The sequence below is a fragment of the Colletotrichum siamense genome (assembly GCF_013390195.1).
Source record: "Colletotrichum siamense strain Cg363 chromosome Unknown KSG_Cg363_contig01, whole genome shotgun sequence".
Taxonomy (NCBI): Eukaryota; Fungi; Ascomycota; class Sordariomycetes; order Glomerellales; family Glomerellaceae; genus Colletotrichum; species Colletotrichum siamense.
Window position 1 is genome coordinate 3,126,267 of NW_023501014.1, and position 13,078 is coordinate 3,139,344.

The 13,078-nt window shown below is 53.0% G+C and overlaps 3 protein-coding genes across 3 annotated transcripts; all 3 read right to left on the reverse strand.

The window, feature by feature from the left end:
• Positions 1-157: 157 nt before the first annotated feature.
• Positions 158-1,495, reverse strand: sua5 (Threonylcarbamoyl-AMP synthase; the record flags this gene model as incomplete). The annotated part of the gene is made up of 1 exon (XM_036632662.1): positions 158-1,495. The coding sequence occupies one exon, from the start codon at positions 1,493-1,495 to the stop codon at positions 158-160; it is 1,338 nt and encodes a 445-aa protein (XP_036501578.1).
• A 4,648-nt stretch (positions 1,496-6,143) lies between these two features.
• Positions 6,144-8,661, reverse strand: cog4 (Conserved oligomeric Golgi complex subunit 4; the record flags this gene model as incomplete). The annotated part of the gene is made up of 2 exons (XM_036632663.1): positions 6,144-7,361; positions 7,411-8,661. 2 exons carry the CDS (start codon positions 8,659-8,661, stop codon positions 6,144-6,146), a joined length of 2,469 nt encoding a protein of 822 aa, XP_036501581.1.
• A 385-nt stretch (positions 8,662-9,046) lies between these two features.
• PMR1 (Calcium-transporting ATPase 1) lies at positions 9,047-12,402 on the reverse strand (the record flags this gene model as incomplete). The annotated part of the gene is made up of 4 exons (XM_036632664.1): positions 9,047-9,585; positions 9,636-10,949; positions 11,001-12,174; positions 12,235-12,402. The coding sequence occupies 4 exons, from the start codon at positions 12,400-12,402 to the stop codon at positions 9,047-9,049; spliced, it is 3,195 nt and encodes a 1,064-aa protein (XP_036501580.1).
• Between the last annotated feature and the right edge of the window lie 676 nt (positions 12,403-13,078).

Genomic DNA, 13,078 nt, shown 5'->3' on the forward strand with positions numbered 1-13,078 from the left:
GGATTGGCAACGCAGAGAAGGTGGGTTGCTGCACATGGGAGTTTTATGGTGGCCTAGAAAGGGAACGCATCATTAAAAGTATTATCCCTCTGAGGGATGTCATGACGAATGCTGAGATTTATGCCTAATTCTTCTATTTGCTTTTCCGATATCCCGTCTATGTCCGGATCTCGGACGCTGCTTTGCGAAGCCTGTTCATCACCGCCTCTGCAATGTCGTTCCTGTCGTCGATACCGTCTACGAAGATGACGCTAGCGCCCCTTCTATCCAAATCTCTCAGCGCCGAGAACAAGCCCTGCGCAATTCCTCTGGTGTCGTCTCCCAAGTCGATATCAAGCACCGTCGCCATGGGCTTATCTTCGGCATCCTGGAGCTCGCCCTCTTGAACCTCATACGTCGTCTCATCCCTGGCGTTTGCCTCTGCAGCCCCATCAACATGGACCTTGGAAACTTGAAGCGCACCGTGATGCAGGCCACCTGCAATCTTCCACCTCCTCGTCCGGATGATTCCTATCCTGGCGGAAGTCGGTCCGTCTCCGTTCGTCAGCGCATCCGCATTTTGCTGAATGAGCGCCTTCTGCAAGTCCTCGGCAACGATGCCCTCAGCTCCCGCCGGGCACGCATGCTCATACAGTACAACCTTCGCCTTAGGGCTGTAGTGTTTGTACTTCATACCTGGTGCCCTTGGTGCTGACTTCCCCGTCTCACTTTCGTCCTTGTACGCCTTAGTGACGCCCTCCCAGCCTGGACAGCTCCGCAACTCCTCCATGCTTACACCTCCAGGCCTCAGAACGACTGGCGGGTTGCACAGTCCATCGACAACCGTACTCTCCACACCGACCTGGCAGGCCCCGCCGTCCAGGATAAGTTCGATGCGGCCCTCCAGATCGTGATAAACATGCTGTGCCGTTGTAGGCGAAGGCTTCGTAGATGCATTTGCGGAGGGAGCAGCCAGCGGCACCCCAGCCAGCTTGATCAGCGTTAACGCCAACGGTGACGACGGCATCCTTACTCCAAAACTCGTCAACCCCGCCGTGACCTCGGGCGCAAGTTTGCTTGGCGTCGGGTTCTTGAGGAGAATCGTAAGAGGGCCAGGCCAGAACTTTTCGATGAGAGGCTTGTATATCTCTGGGATTGGGTCCTTTTGAGCATGACCGTTTGTCTGGTTCTCATCGGATCGCAATAGCCCCCTCAGCATATCAAGATCGCTGACATGGGAAATGAGCGGGTTGTCCGAGGGCCGGCCCTTGGCCGAGTAGATGCCCTTGACGGCGTCGCTCCTTGTCGCATCGGCACCCAAGCCATAAACAGTCTCGGTCGGGAAAGCCACTGGTGTCGCCTTGGTGCGCATGTACCCTGCTGCGTCGCGGAGGGCGGCTATCGAGGTACCTGAGGCCGAGGGGCTGACTTCCCATGTGCTTAATCTCTCGGGTCCAGCGTTGTTGGTGAAGTTTCCGAGCCCTTGGGCGTCAACCTTAACGATGCGGGTCTCCATAGTGAAGGCTTGTGTTGTAAGATGTTTGATAAGAATGCGGTCTGGAGGTGAGAGGTGTGTCGCGAGCTGGCGACTTATACGATAAATGAGAGCCAATGTGAAGAACCTTGGAGGGGTAAGAACTTCAAAACCTTCGGTTCAAGAAGGAAATAGAGTTGACAGAAAGAGGGTCCGGGGTAATTATCTCCGATGTGTGAGAAGAAGAATCTAGATCGTCGTCATATGGGTATCAAAAAAGGTCTTTTGTGTGGATGAAGAGTGACATGCAGTTGACTCATCTGAAAAAAATTCTTTTGGAGATGCGGCTAACATAGATGAGAGCGTTTGTGGCGGCGTTATCGCCGAGCTTAGGGCGTCCAACTGGTCGGGTTTTGCCTGCTAAACCTTCTGAGGAAATACTGAGGTCAGACGCTAAAGTTCGCCCCCGTAGATCTGATTTTAGTGGAACCAGTGATGCGATTTCGGTGGGGATCTGGCTTCCTCCGCGCCGGTCCCACGTGTCGGGGTTCCGGCCGACAACGGGCATCCCGGCCGCTAGAAACTTCAACCAGAACAAGTTCGACAACTTCTTCTTGAATCTAGGAACGTTATCTGAAGTGTGAGTAAAGTGTCTCATCTCAGGATTTGAAATTGATGATTGATATTGGAGACGAATAAAACTAATCGTCAATTTCAAATGTCTTCTGACGGTGGTAACTATGAAGCCAGGGCTAAGACACAAGACCGCAATGTGCTTACGCAGATCTCTTCTTGCGAATTAATACCAATTTATCTTAGGTGCGAAAGGCCAGTGCTCTCGAAGCCGCGCAAAGACGCCGGAGAACGTCACACCACGTGTGACTTCATCCAGTCACGGATGTATCAACGGAATGCAAGACGTGATCTTCAAACTATGATATATTATGAAGGTAATCTAAGGCATTGATATCTTCTTTAAAATTGGAGGCATTTGATAGTGGCTCTGTGGAGCCATAGCATTGAGGAGAAACCATCCGGGTCTGCTTTCAAGTTCATGGCGGTGTGGAGTTGCGAAGCGGAAACCGGAAAGAGCTACGTGATGGTTAACCTCGGAAACATTGACACAAGGCTTTCTGCGATGACAAACAAATTCTAATCATACCAAGTAAAACTTTGCCTACTGCCGGTAGCGCGGGAAGAGGCTGGACCATGGCCAACTTGCTTGGGCTTTTTGCAGAGTGTGCCAATTGTCTTCCTGAGGGCGAACATGCTCAAGTAGGAGATTGATTGTGGTATGAGATTCAGCATGAGGAAGCTTGCCATGTCTTTCGTACATTGGTATCAGACTGCAGGGACAGCTATGCTTATTCGCTTTGCGGGCAAAGATGGCCGATGCAATAGCGACCAGAAGACTCGGAACGCCGAAAACAATAGCAACAAGGACTTCTGCTGAGATGAACATCTTCAACATTCAATATTGAGATGTGGACGTGGAAGTAAAAGGGAGAAAGACAGAGAAGTAAACATTCAGTAGTGAAAATCGATTGATGAAATGGCCTTGTAAAATTTGCGATGCAAGCATAGGGATTTATAAGTCATCGATTGTATGACCCCAAGCTGGAGCAGCATCGCTTCCATAAGGTATTACTAGCAGAGCGACCGGGGTGATCCGAGAAGGGGAGGGGCACCGTCACCTTGGACGGCCGTGTCGCAAGGATCGAGTGCCTGATGAAGACTGCAGCAGTTTCCTGCCTTTCCGGGTGCGCCTTACTGCAATGTACTCTTCTGTTACACTGCCCTCTGTTTCCCGTAGTGCTAGCGTTGGTGACTAAAACCCCAGTTGACTTTTCGATAGTACTGCATACCTGTACGTACCTTCTTGCAATAATTACCTCTTGCAATAAGCAACTATCAACGGCATTGGCCGGGCGAAATGGGAGACGATCTCAAGTCTGAGAAAGTCACGCCGTCTCCCTGTTGCCCTTCAGCTCTAAAGAGACGTCTCGGCCGATGTTGGACATCTGATAGCACGCAACATATGGAGCACACCGAGATAGTTGGCTTCTACAAAGAAATGATTAGCCTCCCAGAACGAAAAGACATGATACCAAGTCGCTACCTCATCAAGAACATATAAAAGCGATGCTCTCTAGCGTCGAACGGATGTCAGAGAGAAATCAGAGACGGCAATGACCTGGTTTTGAAAGAATTTCTTCAGTGGTCTCATGATTAGGGATTGACATTCGACATATGATGAGTGAAATTCCGAGGCAAATTTGAATGCTAGCGCCGGGTCCCATTTGGTCCTCCTTTGATGTCGTTAACCTCGTATCTCTGCGTGAAAAAGAGCAATATTCAAGTGGCCGTAAGCAGCTGTTCCCTGTCTCACGGACCCTGCCCAAGACAGTTGGCTGGCTCGTTCAGCGATGAAGAACATAAATGTTTAAATAGGAGCTTGTGTCTATGTCTCGGTAGCATGATCCGACATGAATGCTGTTGGATGAATAGAAACTTAACGTCTTGGATCAATGTTTAATTTGACTCAAATCTCCATGCTCTCACTACAACCTTGTCTAGAAGGACACTGGAAAGGTTTTGAGGTCCTAGATCGCGAGACAGGATAGATATTGTCCGTCAAATTAAGATTCAAGAGAGAGGTCCTCTGTCAATGAGATTGTGTAAGTTGCCAGAAGACCGGCATGCGGGCCAAATGCCATGCTGCTAATTCATTGGGTTTTTTTATGACCAAACGTAAACTGCCCATAAGTGCTCTGTGGTGAGACTATGTAAGCCGACGCAGAGAAGCCCGTCAGTATCTCCACCAAATCATGTGCCATATGGGAATGAGTTGTTGTAGCATTGACGAAATTCAAGGGAAGGTTTTGAAATGGATGACACCAGTTTTCTGAAACGTGGAATATCCATAGATTCGGTCACCAGGCGGAAACGTGAAGGAGGTCGATATTTCTACAGCGATCTTGATGACCGATTCTAAGGCATCGAGAATGCAACATGCACCCCTCGTCAACAGCCCCACCAAGCCCATTCCTGATGGCCCAGATTGAGAAAACACCAATCCGCAAAGGCTTCATATTGTGAAGGCTCTTATAAATTAGAGGAATCTCGTCCACTAGATAGGTAGCCTTTTACACCAAAGTTGTTGGATAATGTGTCGGACGCATGCGCTCTCCTTCTCTTGTATGAGGTTGTGTTCTAGCCCAAGCTTTGGACAAGGTCGAAGTTTGGCTAAGCTTTGTGCAGATCTGCTTCAAGGTCGGCGGCAGCGGTCGGGCGAAAGAAAGACTGATGACACCTGTGGGTGTTTAGTGACTAGGAAACTCCTGTACGAAGCTATGTACAAGATGGATAAGTCAAGATATAAACGTACGAGGTAGGACAAGATCTAGCTTCGCTTGCCTGAAATGGAACCGAGCCATTGCCAACTTGCCTCCGCTCTTTGAGGCACGTCTGCGATTGCTCTCGATGTGAAGATATCTCCAACTAGAAAGTTGATTCGTGCAGGAGGCTCAACATGATAATAGTCTCTGTACCTCTCGTACATTGGTATCAGGGCATGGGGATAGATGTCTGTTCTTGGCTGCCCGAACTCACTGCGACGACTCTGCTGAACCGCCATGCGGGCGAAAATAGCCGATATGATGGCAACCAAAAGGCTCGGAACCCCGAAAACGATTGCCACGAGGACTTCTGTCGAAAGTGACATCTTCAACGTTCAGATTATAGTATTAAGGTAAGTGGGAGAAGGGTAGGTAATCAGGTCGGATGAGAAAATTGATTGATGAAGCTTCCGATTCAGTTCGTGCGATGTGGTTGTAGAAATCCTGTCTTCATTGAACAGGCAGCTGTCACAGTATAAATACATCTCGCGTTAGGTCAGGTAGTAGAAATAGGTGAGCACAATAAACCAGCGAAAGGATTACAAAACCCTAGAATACGTGAAGAGCGAGGCGTCAGAGACGGAATTCTTAAATGCGATGTCTGGAAGGGTGGACCGGCTATCACATTCTGGCAGTCCCCATTATGTGACAGCCCACCCTTCCGAGCACTTCACGAGGGTATTCCACGTCCAACCTTAGGAGGAGTGGGCTTTCGCAACCTGATTGTCGCTGGTGACAACGTAGGCGTGGCTGTGTTAGACAGCTACTGCGCTTGGCTGTGTTAGACAGCTACTGCGCTTGGCTGTGGCGCATAGGGTGCTCCTGATGCGGATTGCCAGGAGCTAGTAAGACGCTGTGGACAACGGAGGGCATAAGCCGCCTCTACTGCCGTAGCCCAAACCTGACGTTGGAAGTCGGGGTTCAAGTAATTAGCAAATGAAGTAGTTCGGAATATGTGCCCCTCGGCGGGAAGCGACCCCCCTCAGGCAGTACATTTTGCCAATCAATTCATCGGGAAAAACGACTGGTTTAATGTGGACTTCCTAGCCCAACAGGTATTCCAAGTCGGAACTCGTAAGCAACACGCAAAATGACGCATGTATCTCAACAGTCTTGATGAATTTTGGTCTACCATCTACCTATTCCCAGCAGACATCGTCATGATCCGCGCGCTTTGGAAGAAAACAAGTCATCTCTCATAGTTTTTATATTCCAAACCGCACCCATCCCAAGCCTATTAACGGCTCTCCTTCTTCATCTCTTGATCTCCTTCTGTTCAAGCCATCTTAACATCAAGCTCTACGCTCCCTGGTCGTAAGCTGTCTAGCCCGCCGCCTCTCGTCCTCAGTCAACACCCAAATCATGCCATCCTCGTCCTCATCCGGATTATCAACCGCAGAGATTTCCTCCCACTCTTCCTCCTCCATGTTCGCCACCATGAGGATCTGCGATACCCGCGCAAAGAGCTCCCTGACGCCGTAGTTGCCCTTGGACACGGTGCTGACGATGCTCGAAAAGTCGCGCTCCATGCGGATGACGCCGTAGGCGTTGGCCCTGGCGTCCCACACCCTGCGCTCGAGGACGCGCGCGAGGTACCGGGCGGTGAGGTCGTGCAGCGTCGTGAAGGTGTGGGCGGTCATGAGGCGGGCGATGGGCTTCATCAGCTGGTCCCAGCCGTGCTCGAAGCGGCGGGATACCTGGTCCAGCATCTCCTCCTCGTCTTCGTCGTTCTGCTCTGCATACTCGGCGAGTTCCTCCTCTGTGAGAGAGTAATCCACATCGCGGAACGTGTCGGAAAGCACGGGGCGCAGTCGTGGTTGGACCACGCGCTGGAAAAGGACCTGCAGGCCTTCGTTGAGGAGCTCGGTGGTCTTAAGGGTGAAGGAGCTGTGTAGTGTGTTGAGGGCAGAAGTGACAAAGGTGACGTCCTTGTCGAAGGGGAAGGAATCTCTGAGCGACGGCTCGTGGGCTTCGCCGTTCGCCTTTACCGCCTCGTTTGCGCTGCCTATGTTGCTGGTGATGATGCGGTTGAGATACTCGTTGGCTGTGTCGAGACTGTTTATGAGAACAATGAATTGGATGATCTTGTCTTCTGGCGGGAAGCCTCCCTGTACAATCGGCTTGGGATAGGACTCGTCGCGCATCTTTCGTTGGATCATGCCTATGAAGTCGGAGCTGAGGACACGTCCGATCGTAGGGATCACGGAGGCAATGACGTCTCTCTGTGATGTAGATGTTGATTTCTGTATGACTGCGCTGACGACGTACATGACATCGTCGACAGCGGATATGATGAATGGCTGATTGGTGTCGACCTGCTTGTTCATGCTTAGAGACAGTCCAGTTGGCATCTCGTCCAACTGAAAAGCCTTCTCAACCGATCTTCGGAAGAAGAAGGTCATCATTGTATTATATGGTGAAGTAAGCTTATCCGAAATCTTTCGTTTGAGATTAGACTTGACGACTAATTCAGGTATGGAAAGCGGAGCGTCCTCAGGGGCATCGGGTTCCTATCATCTTGTTAGAGTTTGATGTCACTAAGCAATGAGAGCCACTTACCCGGGTCTTTCCTGCTAAGAAGCGGGAGTAGAGCGACCATCGGCCGAGCATCACGGCGATCTCACTAAGAATTGCGTCCACCTCCTTCATATTGACGCCCTCATCCTCACTGGGACGGGGATTTGCGCCAGCGCCCATTGCAGGTGAATTGACCCGCGGCGTCCCGCTTCTTTGTGGTGGCAGAAAGCTCTGAACAAGGAAAGAGAATGGATAACTCTTGACGTCCTTCAGGCGCCTGTCGACATCGCGCTCATCGCTCCACGAGTCAAGGATGATGCCACCCTGTACATCCGCCTCTTGTTGCAGCCGCTCGATAACGCGGACCATCTTCCCAGAACCATAGTGTCTCTCGACGAGACCTCCGTGTCCCTCAACGATGCGCGCAATATGATCAAACAGCCTGGTGAGAGCATTGGCGTAGAAGAAGCCTTCCTTCCGAGCTTGCACGCCAGGCCCTTCCTTCAAGACCGATCTCGCCGTGCCAGCCACGCCCTGGCAGACATATCGTCCGTATACGTCGAGACCAACATCGCCCCTCCCAATCAACGGGAAAAGCTTGAAGAATCTCGTAACCTTGGCGCCGTCCCCTTCCTTGGTCGCCTTCTCGAACTCCCTCAGGAACAGTCCACACAAGCTCTCCTTGGCGTTCTCGAGCGTAACCCATGGCGGGTCAGGCACCTCGACGGAGGGCACGATCGACGATGCAAACTTGCCCTTTGTGATATCCTCGGGCACCTGCGCAGCGCGCGCAAGGTACGCCGCCGCAGCCTCCCAATCCTGCGGGGCACCCATGCTGCCCACAACGCCCTGCACGCAAGCCTTGAGCTCCACGACCTGCTTCACGACCTCGAGCGTGTCCTCGACGCGGCTCTTCTCCAGATCCAGCTCCTTCACCTTATTACTCAGCCGGCCCGCCGTGTCAGCCGCCGTCGCGAGCATGTCGTTACCGATGGACCGCGCGGCGATGACCTGGCTGCCGAGCCCCGCGCGGAGGAGGTCGAGCCGGCCCAATTCGCGGGCGAGGTCGGCCTGCGAGCCCAGGAGAGCATCGAGGCGGCTGGTGACTGTCGATTCGCGGGCGTGGAGGGCGTCTAGGGCGGCGCGCACCTCGGCGACGCTTGAGGCAGCGTAGATGGAGGTGGTGTTGGAGCTACTGCCAGGTCGGGCAGCTGCTGCGACGAGTGCTGCGCTGTCGGCGGCATTGTCGCTGTCCGCGCGATGGGAAGAGACGCCATTCGTGAGGGTTGACATTGGCGCAAGCTGGCTGAGAGGTGCATAGCTGCCTGAGCTTGCCAGCAGAGGTAGGGTGGGTGCAATCCGGGCCGGTGGGGGGTTGAGGTCGAGGTGTAGGTGAAGGTGTTAGCTGGCCCGAAGTGCAAGGTAGGAGGCTCGGTGAACCCTGCACACCGGTAAGCGAGCGTCGGTGTGGGCGCAAGGGAGGCAGAACAGAGTTTGGGCTGATCTGCCAACTGTCAAGTTTAAGGTGAAGCTATTGGACGAAATTTGGTGGAAATTTGCAATGCATCTTTTGGAAAGGCCGTTAATTATTTACCGTATTCAGAGTTTACATATGTGCTTCGGCCGTTGACAAGCACAATCCGCCTGTACCCCCTTTGCATGAATGCTGCCCCCATTTCTAAACCGCCTGACTGTAACCACCGGCCAGCCTCCGCCTGGCATACTTCCAATATTTTCTAAACTCATCCGCCCAGAACACCGTGCTGCAAAGCATCAACAGACCAACCAAGTCGAAGAAGCCCAAAGCTTCCGTCTGGAAAACCTCCTGGAGCCAGGGGAAGTATATAACGAGCAATTGGCCCGCAATACTGAGCGAGACAGCCCAGTTGAAGAGCGTGTTTGAGAAGAGTCCAACTTCGCCTCGCAGAACCGACTTGGACTCGGAACGACAGGCCAGAGCGTTAAACATGTCAAATAATACAAAGCAAGTGAAGGTCATCGTAGTGTCGCGGCGATTAACCTCGCCATCCGACAGCATCTCGCGGCTGTAGACGAGCATAGTACCCAACATGACGATGGAAGCCGAGGTGAGTACGCGGTAAAGAACGGCTTTGGTGAGCACCGCATCATTGCGCTTGCGAGGAGGGCGATTCATGACATCGGCGTCGACAGCCTCCACGCCAAGCGATTGAGCGGGCGGTCCATCCATGATGATATCTGCGACTGGTAAGCAAAAGTCGAAAAGGTGTGCGCGGTGGACAACTCACTAATCCAGAGAATCTGCATCGCATTCAGGGGCGACTTGAATCCGAGTAGAGTGCAAAAGAATACCAACGACAATCCGGCAGCGCTTGTGCTAAGCTGGAAAGTCAGGAAGTTCTGGATGTTGTTGAAGATTCCCTTGCCCTCTTCAATGGCCCGCAGAATCGTCGAGAAGTCATCGTCTGTCAGGATCATATCCGCAGCCTCCTTGGCGACATCAGTTCCGTGCAAGCCCATCGAAATACCAATATCGGCTCGCTTCAGTGCCGGAGCGTCATTCACACCGTCTCCAGTCATGGCCACGATATCGCCTCTGGCCTGGAAAGCCTTAATGATTTTGAGCTTGTGATCCGGGTTCGTGCGAGCGAAAATAGTGGTGTGCTGAATCGCTTGAGACAGTTCCTCTTCCGACATGGAATCAACGTCCTCGCCTCTGAGAACGGGACGAACGGCCAAAGCACTGGATCCCGCCTCACTTGCTTTGGCGATTGGCATGCCGAGCTGTCTGCCAATGGCAACAGCAGTGGTCTCGGCATCGCCCGTAATCATCACAACCTTGACTCCTCCACGCAGAAGCTTCCTAATCGAACGACCGACCCCAGGCCGGGGGGGATCGCTCATACCGACCAACCCAGCAAAGGTAAGACCTCTATATGTCTCGTCTTGTTGCGGACGCGGGCTACCCGGAGTGCTGCTGCGAGTAGTTGGCGCTAAAGTCGCCCTGCCCTTGGCAGATCGTGACACAGCACCGCTGGCAAAGGCAAGCACTCGTAGACCCTTTGCAGCCATAGTCTCGGCTGCTTGAATGGCCTCGCTACGACGCGCAGAGTCGAGGACAATCTCTCGTCCGTCGCGAGTGAGATAGGTGTCGCAAGCATCCAAAACTCTATCAATAGCCCCCTTCATGTAGGCGAATTCTTTGGAGTCAGTTCCGATAGTGACTCCCATCCACTTCCGTTCAGAACTGAACGGAGTTTCGCTGAGACGGGGGCCAATAGACTCGCGAACGTCGTGCTCCTTGAATCTGTCGAGGAGGTCAAGCATAGCAACATCGGTAGGTTGTCCACACCAGCGCGTAAAGGTCGAGGCAAAGTCAGTTCCCTGTGTTGACGAGAGCACGGCCCTGGCTGCTGCGCCATTTTCGGTGTATTGCTGTGCGAGGCGGCCGTTGTTTGCGATGTTACCAATACGCAGGATGCGCAAAGTAGCAGGATCAGGCTTAGTCTCAGTTGCTTCGTCGTCGGAATCTACATCTATGGCATCGTTGGCACCAAAGTACCACATCTTGGCGGTAGTCATATGATTCATAGTCAAAGTACCTAGAGAAAGTTAGCATGAGTGTAGTACACGTGCGTCCGAACATATCTCACCCGTCTTGTCGGTGCAAACAACGTTCACCGAGCCCAGAGTCTCTACTTTCGGCATTCTGCGCACAATCGCGTTGTGACGGGCCATTCTATGGACGCCGAGGGCCAAAGTGACCGTTACGATGATTGGTAAGCCTTCGGGAATGGCTGCAACAGCAAGCGAGATTGAAATGGTGAAAATCTCCATCAGCTTCTTACCCTGAAGCCAGCCTACCAAAGAGATCATGCCGATAATGACGAATGACACCTTGCTCAGTTGGGAGCCAAGATCGTCCATGGACAGTTGGAGTGGTGAGCGCGGACTTTCGGTTCCTGACACACTGGTTGCGATGGTGCCAAAATGGGTGTTCCCACCTGTCGCAAAGACAACTCCTTGCCCGTGTCCGGATCTGACCAATGTTCCCATCCAAGCGATGTTGTTGTCGCCGCTTCCGCTGGCCTCTCTACCGTCAGACAGCGCCGAAGGGCTAGGTAATTGGAGAGTGTCCGCCCCGTACGCTGGAGACAGCACACCACGCGATCGTGGCTCAGCAGTAATTCGCACCGGTTCGTTCTCACCGGTCAAGTTCGATTCGTCGATTGTCAGATCTGAGGCCTTCGTGACTCGAATGTCGGCTGGAATACGATCGCCCGTTGTGAAGTAAACCAAGTCTCCTGGTACCAGCTGCGAGGCCATGACTTTTGACGACGTTGCTTCTAGCATTTCCTCCCCGGGCGTGCTTGATGCCACCGACTCATCTCCATCCATCGGGGGCTTCGGCGGCCAGGTGGGCGTTCGAGCACTGCCTGGTGTCTTGTTCGATGCTGACCGGACCAGGTGGGCATGGTTCGGGACCAAATGACTGAGCGCCTCTATTGATTTTTCTGACCTGTATTCCTGAACAAAACCAACTGTAACGACGATAGTGACTGCGACTGTGATGCTAACCGCATCGTCCATGTTGCCAAGGAAGATGGAAGCCCCGGCTGACACCAGTAGTAGCACGATGAGTGGCTCTTGAAACTGCTTGATGAATCGCAACCACAGTGGTTCAGGCGGCTCATGGGGAATTTCGTTCGGGCCCCAATCGCGTAGTCGGTTCAGCGCTTCAGCCGCTGACAGACCGTGGGTGAGGGAAGTTTGCAGCCGGCTGGCGGCTTCTGTTGATGTCAGGAAGGAGAACTCGTCCGCAACGCTCTGTGGTCCATCGATGTCAGCAAAACTCGTCCACATGAATCAAGAGAAACCACGGCGTACTCTTGACTGCGCAGATGTGGTCCGGATGTGCCCTGGCCGCTCTCGCGGCGGTTCCGCCTCGAGGGGCTCTATGGGCAAACTGTTCATGCCCGGCACCTTTGAGGCCAGAGGCAGCAAATATTCGCCATCGTCGTCGGAGGCTTTCCTCTTGTGCCACGGCCACTGCATGTCTGCGGGAGGCGAGGCAAGGCTACCTCGATCACGACCTTCCAGATGTTATAGGAGGCCCAGTATCGGTCATCTGTTGCGGAGCCGGCCGAAAAGGGGACATGCGCCAGGGTGTGCAATGATGTCGTCGGGTCGCAGGAGAGGGTCTTATTCGGAGGACGTATCGCCCTTGGTCGGGTAGGTATCAATTGGCGGTAGCTGGGTCCGAAGACATAGTTTCGCGGGCGTTGTTGACAGGTGAAGGAGGAAGGATGTCGTGGTAGGAGTTGAGAAAACGTGTGCCTTTTGCCAGGATAGCAAATGCACATTGCAAGGCCAAATCTGGACCTTTGAGGACCCAAGGTGCAGGGTCACAGGGCGTGTGCCAGCGCGCCTATGGGGCGGGTCCGTGTCTATTGGACCAGGGGGCCCTGGAACCTGGACTCGGGACCGCAATCGCCGCTCCGCATGTTCCAGTGGAGAGACACCGTAATACCACTGTGATAAGCATTCGATGCCGTGTTCAGGCGTCAGAGAGCTGCATGATACTGCTAACGTGCCGGTCTCGTGGTTGCGGCACTCACAGCGTCATCAGAGCTAAATGGAATGAATCGGTGGTCTTTTCTTGGTACGACTAGCAGAATTGCTATGTGGTACATGCACTAGCAAAACCATAGCTATGCGCCACAGGTATTTG